A 16,400-nucleotide genomic window follows, 5' to 3' on the forward strand; every position below is an offset into this window, starting at 1 on the left:
TTTCCTGGGTGCCTAGTATATACTAAGCAAAGGAAATGACATGTAATTCAGGAGACAATTAAGGCCCCAAAGGGGGTGAGGCTGTTAGCATTTGATACAAAGTGATTGGGAAAGGGGCAGCTGGGAAAGACATGTCCCTAGGCTTTAGAGAAGCCAAGAGAAGTCTTGAGTATTGCTGGGTAAAGAGCTTCCTGACCAAGGAGACTGCAACTCTAAGGCCCTGAGGTAAGAAGGTGGGCATCATATTTGAGGAAGAAGGAAGAGGTTGGTGTGGCTGGAAGACAGCCAAGGACAGGAACTTAGAAGGCCTGGAGTGTGGCTCCACAGTGGAAGTGGCAGAGCGCTGCTAAGTATGTGCGAAGCCCTGGGTTTTCTCCACAGTGCTTCCAGAGGGAAAGGAAGGGAGGACAAGGGGAGGGAAAGGAAGAGAAGGGGAGGGGAGGGAGGAAGAGAAGAGGACAGGACAGCAAGTGCAAAGGAGGGCAGGGGGGAAAGGGAAGAGAAGGGGAAGGGAGGGAGGGAAAGAGAAGGAAGGTGAGCAAGGGAGAGGAAGAAAGGGAAGTCTAAGAGACCCGACAGTGGTGGAGATGGGAGAGAGGGCTTACTGCCTTCCATATACTCAGCTTCTCATTTTGCACCCATCAGTTTGTTTAACCCTTTCTGTACCCAGTGAATATCACCGCATTGAACAGCAGAGGAAACCAAGCCTCAGAAAGAGGAAACACCATGTTTAAGGTCACGTGGGTTAGGACAGTGCTAAGATTCGAACACCAATCCACAGCCAGCCAGCTTCCTACAGTCAGTTTGGCTTCTGGTCCTTGGTGTCCATGGGTACATGCTTTGAACAGGGCTGCTAGGCCAGACCCCTCTTACTCAACAATGGCCCATTCTTCTAAAGCTCCCTCACCTGGCCCTCTAGAACCCCGGAACTCAGAACATAGTTTCAGAGGCAGCTGTGACCTCCATGTGCTCAAGCAGGAACTTCCTTTCTGCTCCTGGGTTTCTTGGGCTCACTCATTAGCAGACAGGTCCTGCTCTCAACACAAGAGGAAACTTAAAGCCTTCACCTCAGACTTCTGCACCCTCCCTGATTGCCCCAGCTCCATGTGGCCTGACAGCCCCGAAAGTAATCCAGCTGCTTGCAGGTATGAGCTTGCCAAATAACACCACTCTCTGATTGACGAGCCTGCCCTGGTGACCTTCCTTTTGTCGGGTGTATTATATATTAAAGATGCAACACATTAGGGCCAGTACAATGGCTTTATAGGAGCAGCATGACCCCACCCCAGACCTGTTTGGATTTAGACTCAAGCATTAGTATTTGTAAACAAACAAAACAAAACTCTTGTAAAAACCTTACTGTTTAGTTGTGAATGACCCACTAAAATAGGCCTTGGGGCTTGTAGTAAGAATTAAATGAGGCCATCCATACATTCACTATTCACCGAACATCAAAACAGGTCCAGATGTGGTTCTAGGAGGTGGAGAAGCAGCTATGAACAATGCTATTCGTGCATTATCTGAAATCTCAGCACTTGGGAGGTTGAGGTGGGAAGATCATGAATATCTAATCAGCTTGGCAAAAACAAACTGGAATATGAAATAAACACTGGTGCTTGGGAGGCCAGCGTGCTATAGATGGAGGTGAATGAGGCCGGGTGACTTGAGAAACCTTCCCTCCTGAGAGCTGGTATCTGAGCTGGGGTGGCCTCTGGTGTCCGTGGTATATACTCTCAGCAGGGGCCTCAACACTCAGCTCTGGATGACCAGGAGGTGAGATAAATAAGTCCTAGGCAGAAGCAAAGTCCTGGGTGGAGTTGGGGAGGGGCCTAGGTCACAGGGCATTAAGGACAAGGTCTAGAGACACTGGAGCCAAGAGTCTAACACAAGGTTTTGGATGATTCATGCTGACAGATCATGAGAACCTTTCCAGAAAGAGAAGCAACTTGGTCTAGTTCATATTAAAAATGGTGGTCTCTAACTGCTGTGAGTGTGTGTCAGAGGATTGAGGACTATAAAGAATAGATGACCAGCAAGCATCACATGGTCTGGATAAGAGCCAATGGTGGTTGGGATATGGAAGTCTTGGTGGAATCCTGGTCGTGAAGATCCCACAAAGGGGCTTAGGAACACCTTTTCAGCATCTGCTATTCCTACCAAGGAATAGTCACTGTCCCCTGAACTGGGGGCTGATATTGAATCTGAGTTTGGAATTTTTAGGACTGAGCAGGAAGGATGCTGGCCACAGGAGCAAGCAGGCACAAAAAGAATGAGGTCCGCACCCAGGTAACAAACGGGCAAGGCATTGGCAGAGAACAGCTGAGGGCACAGTGCAAGCAGGGATGCAGATGCAAGCAGGGATGCAGGATGGTCTGCCAGAGATGACACAGAGGCAAGCCTAGGTTTCAGGGGGCTCTCAGTAGAAAGAGCAAGAAGGGCAGCGTGTGATGGCTGGGAGGAGGAGTTACATTCTCTCCACTCCTGGAGAATGTACAGTTCATTTTATTTGCTTGCTTTAGTCACGTGTTTCCTGAACAAAGCTTTCTACCATCATCCTCCCTTAAATGCTATGCTGTTCCTTTCCTCCATCATTTTCCAGTCCTTCCTCCCTGCTCTTGTTCCCAGCTCTTATCAGCATCTTCTTTTTTGTCTCATCTACTTGTTTCCCAGCAGAACATAAACACTCTAGTCTGTTTCATCCACTCCTGTGTCTTCTGTGCCTAGAAGGGAAGGCAGCATGGCTCATGACTTGAAAAAATACATAGTGAGCAAACCAACGAATGAGTGAATGTGCTGGTTTGAATAAAAATGGCCCCCACAGGATCAGGAGGAGTGGCACTACTCAGGGGGTGTGGCTGAGACTATTCAGGGGGTGTGGCTGAGACTATTCAGGGGGTGTGGCTGAGACTGCTGGGGGTGGGGTGGCTGAGGTGCTGAGAATACTTCATTTACATGAAGAGGAATTTCCAGTGTTTGCTGGACACGTCCTTATTGGAAGTGGGGAAGTTAAAGCTGTGATTTGGCCACCATGCTGCATGACCTCCTCAGGGGGAGCAGGGGTGAGGGTCACACAGGCTACATGAGCTGGCACATGCAGGCCCAGAGCAAGGAGAAACCTGTCCTACTTCTGAGGGTCCCAGGATGAGATTTTCAGGGTATGGACATGTCTTGACATCACTCTTGCTCTGGACTAGCTGCCCCAGTCACATGGGTGTGGTGAAGGCTGATGGTGAGGGCAGTGGTTTGAATAAGAAAGAGCCACGTAGGCTCATAGATTTGAATGCTTGGTTACCATGGAGTGGGTGGCACTATTTGAAAAGATTGGGAGGTGTGGCCTTGTTGCAAGAAGTGTGTTACTTCTTTGAGATTTCAGAAGCCCAAACTAGCCCCAGAGGCTCTCCCTTCCTGCGGTCAATGGATCTGAATGTGGAACTCTCAGTTTCTAAAGCACCATGTCTGTCTGCATGCTACCATGCTCCCCACCATGATGATAATAGACTAAACCTCTGAAACTATAAGGCAGCCCCAATCAAATGCTTTTCTTCATAAGAGTCACAAGGGGTCCTGGTGTCTCTTCACAGCAATAGAACACTGACTAAGACAGTGATCTTGTCTTATCAGCTGGTAGGGGCTGTTTTCTGTGATACAGACCTGGAGCTCTGAAGTCGGACACTTGGAGTCCATGCCTTAAACAAGGTAGAAAGTGAGGTACAACACCCAAAGTTGTCGCCCTGACCTTCACACAGGCATGGTAGCTTGCCAACACCCACATATACACACAAATATGCACACACATACCATACACACACACACCACACCACACACACACACACACACACACACACACACACACACACCATACACACACAAGCAAAAATGCATGAGATTATCAGGAAAATTTGTACACTGCCTAGATAGTTAATAATACAAAGGTGTTACTTCTATTTCACTGAATGTGATTATTGTTCTATTTTAAAAAGTATAGAAACCTTTAAAAAATTCCTTATCACTTAGAAATTCATATTGAAATATTTATATGTGACATATAGAAAGCCTGAGAGATAAACTTCACAATAACTCAGTGGAGAGTTTATGAGACTATAAATGGAATAATTTGTAGGGCTATGGACCTTAGGAATGGTGTCTTGAGGACACATATTGCTATTTTCACTAGTTTGCACCTATTCAAAATTTCTCAAATAAAGAGTTGAAACAACAACAATTTAAGAATCATCTGGAACCTTTGAAGCACATAGATATTTGGATCTTGTACTGGTTAGTTTTATGTCAACTTGACACAAGTTAGAGTCATTGGGAGGAGGGAGTCTCAATTGAGAAAATGCCTCAATAATATTGGGCTGTAGGCAAGCCTGTAGGGCATTTTCTTAATTAGTGATTGATGGGGGAAGGTTCAGCCCATTGTGGGTGATGCCATCTGTGGGATGGAGGTCCTGGGTTCTATAGAACAGACTGAGCAATAAATATCAAGCCAGTAAGCAGAACTCTTCAATGGCCTCTGCATCAGCTCCTGCCTCTGGGTTCTTGCCTGGTTTAGTTCCTATCCTGACTTCCTTCAGTGATGAGCAGTGATATGGAGGTATAAGCTGAGTAAACCCTTTCCTTCAAAGCTTGCTTTTAGTCATGGTGTTTCATCATAGCAGTAACTAAAAGACAGGTCTGTGGTGGCTTGGATAAGGACTCCCCCCCCACACTATAGATTTATGTGTTTCGATGCTTGGTCCCTAGGGACCATTAGGTGGTGTGGTTTTATTGGAAGAGGTATGACATTGTTGAAGGAAGCGTGTCACTGTGGTGTCAGGCTTTGAGGTCTCCTAAACTCAAACTCCAACCCAGTGTGGCACACAGTCTTCTCCTGGTTGCCTTTGGATCAAGATGTAGAGCTCTCAGGCTGGTGAGATGGCTCAGTGGGTAAGAGCACCCGACTGTTCTTCCGAAGGTCCAGAGTTCAAATCCCAGCAACCACATGGTGGCTCACAACCATCCGTAACAAGATCTGGCGCCCTCTTCTGGAGTGTCTGAAGATAGCTACAGTGTACTTACATATAATAAATAAATAAATCTTAAAAAAAAAAAAAGATGTAGAACTCTCAGCTCCTCCAGCACCATCTGCCTGCATGATGCCATGCTTTGCACCTTAGAGGTAATGACTAAACTTCTGAAACTGTAAGCCAGTCCCAGTTAAATGCTTTCCTTTATAAGAGTTGCCTTGGTCATGGTGTCACTTCACAGCAATAAAACCCTAAGACAGAAGTTGGTACCAGGATCTGGGGTTATTGCTGTGATAGGCTTGAGCATGCTTCTGTCCAGAGGCATGTGGATTTCAGGACTTTAGATTAGGAAAGCAGTGGGATGCTTTATAGGCATTCCTAGTGGAAACATGGAAGACAGTAGTGCGGAGGCAATTTGAACTGTGGGACCTGGCTCAAGAGGTTTCAGAGAAGAAGAACGTTAGCATGTAACCTCGAGACTGTTCTTGTGATATTAGTAAAGATATGGCTGCTTTTTGCCCGTGTCTAAGAGTCTGGGGGCTAAAATGAAGAGATTTAGATTAATTGCGTTGACAATGGAAATCTTGAAACATCCTAGAATAGACGCTGACTTGTGGTTCACGCTTTTGAAGAGGTTTTTTTTGTTCTTTTTTGTTTTTTGTTTTTTGTTTTTTTTGACCAAACATAGCAAACTGAGAAAGGAAAAATACAAAATATATGATTCAAGGGTTAAAGGAAGTGGTCTGGGCAGAGCTGGAGGGGCAGGAGGCATCGTTAGTATTGGTAACGGGGTGGTGGGAGGAGACGAGTCAGAGGTTCACTTGGGGATTCTGCAGTGGCACTTACTCTGCAAACATCTCTCCAAGGAGCTAGGATTCTAAAGGTCTGTGTTTGACTCCAGGCCTCGATGAATGGGAACTGTTCTAGTGCCCAGGGTTTGAGGTTGCTCAGACAAGCTTGTCTTTTGCCAAGCTGTGTACATTGCTGTAGTGCTGCGAGCCCTGGATGCTCCAAGGTTCCCATCAGTGTAGGTTTGAGAAGAGATATGCTTCCTCTGCTGCCCCCTGCAGGCCATCCATGGAACTGCTTTGGACACCTTTGCTGCTGGTGGCTGCTTGCCTCTCAGAGGTCCTTGGCTCACCAGAGATAGACACCGGCATCAACATTTCCCAGCCTTTGCACATCCTGGAGGATCATAACTTAATGGTGCTGACTCCCGCAGGCTTGACGCAGACGCTGAATGAGACCCGCTTCCTAATGGTGATTTTCCGTGAGTATTTGGCTCTGGCAATGAAGGGTGATGCCTGTCTCATTGAGTTGGGGGACCACAGGGCTTCCATATACTATCAGATGGAAAGAAAACACAAAAATACGACAGGCACTTAGCTGGACATTGGCCTGTCCCTGTAGGAACCCAAAATTCTGCTCACCAATAGCTGTTCTGTCACAGGGGAAGGCTAACGTCTTTTTTCTCGAACCCTCTACTACCGTGATACACCCTCAACTCCTGCTTTTACATTTTTAAAATCACTCCAATAGCAACAAATATGAACACTTCCCTTCACATGAGCAGCGATTATTGCCATCTAAAAGCAGCAGTCAATTAAAGTCATTAAGTTCCCATCGTTGATTCTATCAATACACAACCGAATTCAAAATGAGTTTTTGAAAACTTGCAGGCCTTCTAAAGTGACCTTTGGGAAAATCATTTTGGAGCAGGCTTATAAGCGTTTTCCTCAAAGGAAGTTGGGCTTTTTATACAGGAGAGTTTTGGGGCGATCACAGCGGCTCTCAAATCCTTGGCCAGCCTCTCATCTTTCTGAAGACTCCAGAACTCAAGGTCGATGCTTGGCAGAACCTTTCCTTCTCAGGTCTCAAGCTGCCTGTGTCTAAAACAAACTCCAGTATTTTGGATTTGGTTCTGAGAACCTGTTTCTCCTAACCTCCTGTGTGCACCGATGACACCACCACTCATTCAATGTCAAAGTCAGAAGCCTCAGGGCCATCCCCAAATTTGCTGTAGCCTCATATAGACTGTATCTCCATACTCCATTGTTTCTGCAACCAAAGCTCTGTGGTCCCCAGCCCTCTCCATACAGCCTGTCATTGCAGGCCTCGGTCTTACCAGTCCCTGCCTGAGACCTGAGGTAGGCTCCCCTGTGGATTCCACGTGCCTTCTGTGTGTTCTTTATAAAGCACCCAGAGAAACGGGTTCCTAGAATGCAGCTCTAGTTGTCAGAATGGAATGTTCTGGATTGAGTCTCTGGGCCCTTTGTCCTGCACCAGGTTCTGTAGCATCCTTCCTTCAGTTTTGCACTTGGACTGTGAGATTTAAGTTTCTTATGAGGAAGTGTTTTCTCATGCCCATTTAGCCTGGGGAGGACTCTTTCCCACTCTTCTTCTTAGCCTACCGTTTGTCACATCATATCAAAAGCACTTCTAAACTTGCATGTATTGTGGGTGGGGAGACAAACCTTACCCGTGTCTATTCCTAGATCTGGCACTATTGAGACACGGTAGGTCTTCACACATGTCAAAGGATTGACTGAATGAATGAATGAATGAATGAATGAATGGATGGATGGATGGATGAATGATATTTTCTTAGGCTCTCATTTTCTCTGTGACAATTCATCTGAATTGAGTCAAAGAGAGAGGGAAAGTCCACTTTTTGGTGGAAAGTGATCAAGCAAAGATTTAGAAGTCATTGAGTTAGGGCCATTTACCACTTGCCCCTAAGGCTAAGGTGGCAAGCATGTGTCTTGGGGTTACAGGAGATACTGATGGAGATCACTATGAAGATGGTTATTGAGACTGGGATAATGGTGATACTTGGTGATGATGGAGGTAATGATAGAGAGATGGTGATGGATAAATATAAGAATGGCAATGGTGACAACAGTCCAGGTTAGCCTTGATTGCCAACTTGACATAGCCTAGAGTTATAACTGAGAGGAGAAGCCTCAGTTGAGAAACTGCTTAGTCATATTGGTCTGTGGGCATGCCTTTGAGGTATTGTATTCATTATTAATTGATATAGCAGGGTGAAAATGACTGTGGAATGTCTCACCATTCCTTGGGCAGGGGGTCCTTGGCAAACCTGTAAGCAGTGTTTCTTCGTGGTTCATGATTTCGTTCCTGCTCGAGTTCCTGCTCTGACTTCCCTCAGTGAAGGATTATGACCCAGAACTATAAGGCAAATAAATCGTGTTTTCTCCCCAAGTTGCTTTTGGTTAGTGTTTTATTATAGCAAAACAGGAGTAACTAACTCGGAATAGAGTTTATTATAAAGAGAGTGATGTGTTGGGGTTGGTCTGGCCCTGCTGTGGATTCAGGATGCTAAACACTGGCCCCCAAGATCTGGCTGCCTCCAAGGAGCAGATCCTCGGTTTCACTAAGTGATGCTAGGTGACCTTGCTCCCCAAATCAATAAAAGGCTAAATAAAGCCTGTGATTGGGCAGTAGATAGAGGGAGGCAGGTTTGCAGTTACCTGCCTGGGAGGTGCAGGTAGAGTAAGAAAAAAGAAAGAAAAGAAAAGAAAAGAAAAGAAAAGAAAAGAAAAGAAAAGAAAAGAAAAGAAAAGAAAAGAAAAGAAAAGAAAGAAGAAAGGAAGGAAGGAAGGAAGGAAGGAAGGAAGAAAGAAAGAAAGAAAGAAAGAAAGAAAGAAAGAAAGAAAGAAAGAAAGAAAGAAAGAAAGAAGAAAGGAAGAAAGGAAGGAAGGAGGCAGAAGAGGAGAAGGACGCCCTGAGAGGAGATGGACCATAAGCACCCAGGAGACAAAGTGAGTGACAAGGGACATATGATTGGGATGTAAGTTAGAATAGCTTCAAAACCTCTCCAATATAGGCTTACATCTTGTGAATAAAATACCTGCATTGTATGTCTTTTAGAAAAGCTAGCTACAATTTATAGTTTCTTTTACCATGATGTTGACGGAGGTGATGATAATGGAGATGATGGTAATGACGGTAGAGATTAAGATGTAGGAGATGATGATGATGATGATGATGGAAGTTATAAGGATGTAGATGGTGATGTGGATGGTGGTGGTGGCAGTGGTAGTGATGGACATGCTAACGATGATGATGATTGTGGTGATGAAAGGGTGTTGATGATGATAGCTGTCATGGTTTTAACTATTGCGGTGATGATTTTTAATGGTCATTTATCAAATACCCACATTGCAAATACTGTACTCAGTACTGCCGTCCCCATCTTACCCATGAAGCAAGTTTGAAAAAGGTTAGAGTCACACAACTAACTGGTCTCAATTTAAAGCCCAGTCTTCCACCCCAACAGCTGCTCAGTCTGTCCTATACCACTACACCGATCTTCAGAAGATGTGCGTATTTCCTCCTAAGTATTGACTAAATTCTTGGAACGCCCCAGATGTCTTCTCAGCACTGTGGAATGAGGGGGGAGTTACATTGCCTTCCCGGAACTCATAGGCAGGAGAGGAGAGACACATGTTTCAGAAGCCTGCGGTGTATCCTGTGGCCAAGAGTACTATGGAGAAAAGAAAGGGTGGGTGGAACAGAAGTCTGAGAGGCCTATGCCCGTGGAAGCACAGACTCCCTTACCTCCACTTCAGACACCCCACTGAGCCGTGTGAGGTATCTCTACATGCTCCACCATTTGGCAATCATCCCAAGACTTCCCCTGCCTGATCATAAACTCCCCAGTAAGCATGAGCCCAGCATGACAAAGTCCACGGGGAAACTGGGAGAGGCCATTGAGTAGAGCGACCGGCAAAGAGGCCAGAGCTTGCTGCGGGCAATAAATGGGTGTGATGAGGGTAGCAACGGTGATGAAGCAGCTATGAGAAACCTCGATCCGTGTGGGAGGCACAAAGTCTCTGCTCCCCATCCACGTGTGGGGTGTTTAATGAGAATGATCACTGACCACTCACACTCAGGATCCAGCGCTGAGCCAGTGACCGGCAACCGGGCCAGTGCCGGCTGTCCCAGGCATCGCTTTATGAAACATGTCAGAGTGGCCTTGACTCTGGGAGGTGACCTGCGTTCTCTCCAAGTGTGCCAGATGGAAAAGATAGAATGTTCTGGCGTGAAAAGGAAGCTGTTTCCCCCAGCCCTGACTCAGCACACATCTCTGCTATGTGGCAGTAGTGACCTGCAGTCTGGCCATGTCATCAGGTGGTTTTCCATTTCATCTTCTTCCACTCCAGCGAGGACAGTCCATGCCATGACCAAGGTCAGTTCTCTGAGACTGGTTTTAGTAAAGAGCCCCTACCTCACCTCGCTGCCCAACTATGTGAACAGCCAAGGATTCCAGAATATCAGATACTTTAACAGAGTACCAGGTCCCTTTGGCTACCCCATTGGCAAGGTGGTGGGATCAGAGAGGGGAGGGAGCATCCAGTGTGCCCTGCTCCTCACACATATCTCACCTGAGTTCCCAGAGGCACAATAATTGCTTAGTTCCAAGGCATTCCACCAGATGGCGCAAATGAGCTATATCACTAGCCCTTAATTTCTGATCAAAGAAAAATTTACACCATGTTAATAACAGCAGTAATTAAAATGCATTATGTCTTTATTATGTGATAGGAATTACTCTAAGTGTTTTTACATGCCTAGTGAAAGTTTAAAAATACAGGAGTGCTGCAGCCAGCTTGAGTGTGTCCTGTACCAGAGCCTTAGACAAGAATGGTTTTGATGTACCTTCATATAAAGTGGGATAATAATAATAATAATAATAATAATAATAATAATAATAATAATAATAATAATAATAATGATAGCATCTACCTTATAAGATTATTGAAGGGGGGGTAATAGACTTAGTACCTGTAAAACCCTTATAAAATACTAAGCACCCTGACTGTTAAATTAATTTCACTTGATTCTGATAATATCCCAAATCAACTCATTTTACGATGTATTTGTCACTTCACCTGTCACATTTGTAAAACCTACTCCTTAGCTGTGAACACTGGAAAAGCCAGGGGATCTCAGGACAAACAGGACAAGAAAGGGAAGGGGAGAGAGAAGCCTAGTCTATCTTTATATTGCTTCTTTCAGACAACCCATCCTTAAAACAGTCCAGGAAGCTGGCCAAGGAGCTGGGCAAAGCCGCAGAGATCTTTGGGAAGGGCAAGAATGGCTTGGGCTTTGGCAAAGTGGACATCACCAAGGAGACAGAACTTCAGCAGGAGTTTGACATCACCCATGCCCCGGAATTGAAGCTGTTCTTTGAGGGCAACAGGTTAAAGCCCATCAGCTGCAAAGGTAATGGTGACTGGGGTTCAGGTGATTTCATGTCCATGGGAAGCCATTGGCAGGCAGTTCAAGGCTGGATGTGGGACACTCTGGTCCACATGCCTTTCATCACCCAGGTTCTTTCCATTTGTTGCTCCATCTCAATTTGAGCCCTGGAGCCATCTCCCTTTTCCTTGGTATCCAAATGCAGGGACTCACCATAGGTTGTGAGCATGGATAGAGAGTGGTGAAGTCACTCCCATTTGCAACCCATTGGCTGGAATTCTGATCCATGCTCCCAGTCAAGTGCAAGAGAGCCTAGAAATCTGGTTCAGCTCTGTCTAGAAGGAAACTGAGACTGGGTGAGCATTCAGCCGCTCCTGCCACAGGTTCTCAGCCAGGGAGGGGAACATGAGTTTTAGACTGCAAACCAGAGCTCCTCTTCAATTCTACTTTCTGCTATAGACGGTTTCGCCAGGGAAACACTGCTGGCCCAAAGAGGAGGTTGCCAGGGGCTAGAGACATAGATTTGATAGTAAAGTGTTTGCCAGGGACCCAGGTTTGATCCCCAGGATTCCTGTGGAAAAAAAAATGCAGGATTGGTGACACCTTGTAATCCCAGAGCTGGGGAAGTAGAAATGGGCAGGTGATGGAGCTAGGAAGCCATGGAGGCTAGCCCATTTGGTAATTTCTAGGCTAGTGAGAGGCCCCATTTGAAAAAAAAGGTGACCACAGAACATGTGTGGTTGATCTCTGTGCCTCTAAATGCACACACGAACACACACGCACACAAGCATGTACATACATGCACATAATCAAGAAAGACTGCAGGTACTAGAGCAAAGGTGGAGGTGGGGTTTCTACCCAGTACTTTCTCTCGCACCGTCATTTATTGCTTTATTTGATGACAAATCTATTCGCAAACCCACTTACTGACACCTTCACCATGGTGATGAAGATGTCTGGAGAATCATGTACCTTAGCATGTGACATGGCTGATCCTAATTTTTAAGTGTAAATAATTATGGGATGTGTAAACAGATACTAGATAGACTGGGACAGTGGGTGGATGGGTAGACTCACTGATGGATGGAAGAATGGATGGATGTTACAATACTGGGTAAGCCTGAAGGAGCTCAGCAGGAGGGTACTCAGTGGGTGAAGGCATTTGAACCCGAGTTCAATTCCCGCCACCCACAGGGTGGAAGAGGTCACTCGATGCCTGTGAGTTGTTCTCTGACCTCCACAAGCAAGCTTTGGCACACACTCTTGAATAATTCATAAATTAAGTGTAACAAAAGAACTGAGAGAAACCTCTACCATGCCAATAGAATGGTACCATGGTCCATGTGTTAAGGGGCAGACTCAGAAAGCAGGCACTGCCTTTTACACGGTTTGACACTTCTGAAGCTTTCTTCTAAGCAGCAAGCACAAGAAAAGACCAGGAGCTAAATAAGCCAAACAAAGGAGCCAGCCCACTTCAGGAGATGGAGAGCAAGTAGGGGGTTTAGCTTTGAACAAACCTAACAGAATCTTGCTGCCTGCCGGAGCTAAAGAATAAGACCTTAGGAGCAAGGGAATGCAAGCTCATTGCAGTTCTCAGGATGCTCACAAGAGGGCGTAAGAGAAACACTGGACTGACTGGCTAGGAAAGCGCTTCAGAGGGAACTTTATGTAACAGACCAGGCAGGGCAATAGTCCAAATGGAGGGTAGTGTATGGAACCAGAGGAGGGATGTGCCAAGAGGGATGGGATCTGATTGCTAGGGATGCTGAGCAACAACAGGGGTCCATCCATCCCACGTAAGGGGTAGATGATGTCTTGGCTCCAGGGAGGACTGTGAAGAATGAAGCAGCCTGGTGTAGTTTGTGCAAATATACACCTGCTTGTGGCATCGCTCAGGTGCTGGCTTGCCCTTCCTTGTTGAAGGACAACTGAGACTCGATTCCATCGAGAGATGACAAGATGATTGTGGTGTGGCTTCTACACTCTACTTGAGGTTGGTGGAGAAGGTACTCAAGGACTCCTGTGTCTGGGATGTGACAATGAGTTGTGAGACCACCTCTGCCATACAGGAGGTTTCCATATCTTCCAGGAAGTCTGCCCTGACTGCTTAGGGCATGCAGTCTGCTGCTCAGCTGTGTTCCCACGATATCTGCATTCTGATCGAGAAGTTGCCTCACACGATCTATCTGCTTTGAAGAGCACCACCAAGACACGGGCTATCTAAGCTCCATCCTTGGGTTCCAGCATCTGCAACCAAGTCCATGCCTTTCGCCTCGGGAGCAGCCAGTCCCTCTCGTCCAGCCTCAGTTTCCTGATCTTAAAATGGGGCATGTGAAATCTCTACCACTCCAGTCTGCTAGGAAGATGAAGCAATGTTTGCGGAGCACAGGGCCTGATAGGTCCCTGAAGCCAACACTGCCTTCCAGGGGCCTTTTATGCTTCTCAACAGCCCAGCCTGGCAATGATTTTTACTGCTGTCGCCTAGTAAAGTGGACTAATTTCTACACAGCATCCTAGCTGGGGCTGGCAAGATGGCTCAGCAAGTAAAGGTGCTTGTTGGCAAGCCTGGCAACACGAATTTGATCCCTGAAGCCCTCATGTTGGACTCCAACAAGCTATCCTCTGACCTTTACACAAGTTCCGTGGTACCTGCGCACTGACTCACATAAATACATACATTGAAATATTGAATTTTTATTTTTACAAAGAGAATACTCAGGTTAGTAAGCAGTAAAGGGAAGATTTTTCTGGAAAGGGATATGTAGTAGGTATTCTAGCCTTATGAGGCAAAAAAAAGAAAAAAACCTGTCACACCTACCCACTCTGCTATGCACTATGTGAACAGGAATGGCTGTATTCCAATAAAGTTTTATTTATAAAATCCAACAGTGAGTCACATTTGGTTCATGGGCTAAGTTTGTTAATCACTGACCTACATTGTGCTGTATGTTAAATAAATAGAAATGTTTATTATTAAGTATTAATTTAGGAACAATTATGTTCTTAATAGTTAAGTTTGAGCAAAATGAAATTCCAAGAGCCCGGTTCAGGAAGACACACATAAAAAGACAACACATATTTTTGAGCTTACTCATCTCCCTCTCAGTGTTGCTTCCCAAGCAGAGAAAGGAGAAACGGGATTCCAGGACAGCCCACCCTTTGAATAAGATGTGCTTTGGCTGTGAGTCCTCGAGCTAAGCTGTAGATCCCGTCTTACAGTTGCTCATTGTAGACAGAATGAATCACGCCTACTTGACAGGACTTTTTTGGAATTCCAAGAGGAGACATGGTTCTGTGCACCACCTGCACTGTGATTATTGTGAACTTTCGCTCAGGACGCAGGTGGGATGTAGTCCTTGCTGGGTCAAAGCCCAGTCCTGCCCTCCTCTAATATGCAAGGACTGATGGTGAGAGACTTGGCTGCGTCTACCTCCCTGGAGGAAGGAGACTCAAACGGCCTCTGGGGCTTCTATTAGTGATGCAGTCACAGTTTGTGCTTGGAAATATGCAGGCAAGCTCTGTCCCAGTCAATCATTGACACAGCATTCACACCTGAGTTGTTATCGCTGTGTCCTCTGGCATGGAGTCAAGAGCCAGGGGAGGCACAGTGTCTGGCAAGGGCAGTGCCCAAGCTGCAGGCACACGGGAATAAGATGCCCCAAAGGACCTGAGCTCCTCAGACTCCAGAGAACCAAACAGAGGTCATACATCCCAGAAGAGGAGGCCTGGGAGCGACTCCTCTCAAGCTGGCTTTCCTGGTGGTCCACTTCCTTCATTCCCTCATTGTACAGTGACCTCTTTTCCTTTCTTTCCTTTCTGTCTTCCTTTTTTCTTTTGAGCACCCAAATATGTGCCTGACAGCTCACAATGAAAAGTTTACTCCAAACCATGACAACGGTTTCAAAAAGTGATACACTTACAGAAGTCATATGACAATGTCCGGGGCAGGGGACGGGATAGTAAGACAGAATGACATGAACAGGGGAACCACCGGTGCAGGAAGGCGTTGAGGCTGCAGCCATGGGTCCGATGACTGGAAGGTTAAGCTCATTTGGAGGCTTTTTTGATGATGTCGTCTGTGTGTGCATACTTCTTTGTCGCCTTGGAAATGGGGTCACTACGTAGCTTTGTTTGGCCTGGGGTTCAGGCTCCCCCTCCTCCAGTCCTGAGGACTAGGGTTATAGGCATGAGGCATTATCCCTTACATCAATCCTAGTTGTGTCTACTAAAGCTGAGCATTCCGTCTTCTGTAGCCCAGAACTACTGATGGAAGGTAGTCACTGTGCTCTGGGTAAGCATCCCTAGGGTTCCAGCTGTAGGAACTAAGGAACAGGTAAAGAAATGCATATTGGTAGAGATTGGGGAACATAGGTACTCCTAGGTGAGAGGTGGGAGGCTTTTATGGAACTTGTCTTTCTCAACATATTAAGACCCTGAAGGGCTGGCAAGGACCACACCCCACACCCATTTCTTTGAGTATCAGTTACATGTATATGTTTATTTTGTGAAAACTCATCAAATGTACATTATCATTTACTTCCGCATGGAATAAGATTCATTGTGGTTTTTCATACAGGTCTAATGTACTTAGGATGGTGGTTCTCAGTCTGGGGGTCTTAACCCCTTTGGGAATTAAATGACCCTTTCATACTGGTGATATGCCAGATAGCCTGCATGTCCCATATTTACATTATAATTAAAAACATTAGCAAAATTACCATCATGAAGTAGGAATGAAAATAGTTACGTGGTTGAGTGTCACCACAACACGAGGAACTGTATTAGAGGGTCACAGCAGCATCCGTGAGGTTGAGAACCACTGGCTTAGGAATTGTGGTCGTTCCTGTTGTCATATTGACTGGATCTAGAATCACCTGGCAGAGGGGGCTCTGGGCTCACGTGGGAAGGATCATCTTTATTGGGCTAACCCATGCTAACCGAGGGTGAGACCCTTCCCCACGCAGGTACTAGAGGATGAGAACTGGAGCAAGTGAGCAAGCGCTGACATTCACTGTCCTCTGTTTTCGGTTTTTGATGCCACGTGACCGTGACCGGCTGCTTCCAGCTCCTGCCCACCACCATGACTTCCCTGCTGTGATGGGCTGGGCTTTGAATTGTGAGACAAACCAAGCTTTTCCCTTTCTTTGCTCTTGCCAGAGGGTTTTT

General features: G+C 46.1%; 1 protein-coding gene across 3 annotated transcripts in view; it reads left to right on the forward strand.

Moving 5' to 3' along the window:
* The first annotated feature begins 953 nt into the window (after positions 1 to 953).
* The window catches only part of Pdilt (protein disulfide isomerase like, testis expressed), a 32,302-nt gene continuing 16,855 nt past the window's right edge, over positions 954 to 16,400 (forward strand). The window contains exons 1-4 of one of the 3 annotated variants that reach the window (XM_021167722.1): positions 954 to 1,145; positions 2,221 to 2,286; positions 6,080 to 6,279; positions 11,052 to 11,258. In XM_021167722.1, coding sequence (XP_021023381.1) covers positions 1,105 to 1,145; positions 2,221 to 2,286; positions 6,080 to 6,279; positions 11,052 to 11,258 — 514 coding nt within the window. In that variant the 5' untranslated portion in view covers positions 954 to 1,104. The remainder of the gene's footprint in view (positions 1,146 to 2,220; positions 2,287 to 6,079; positions 6,280 to 11,051; positions 11,259 to 16,400) is intronic. The other 2 variants (XM_021167723.1, XM_021167724.2) reach the window with 2 other exon arrangements.

The sequence above is a fragment of the Mus caroli genome, unplaced genomic scaffold, assembly GCF_978045245.1.
Source record: "Mus caroli unplaced genomic scaffold, Mus_caroli_1 scaffold_8, whole genome shotgun sequence".
Classification (NCBI taxonomy): Eukaryota; Metazoa; Chordata; class Mammalia; order Rodentia; family Muridae; genus Mus; species Mus caroli.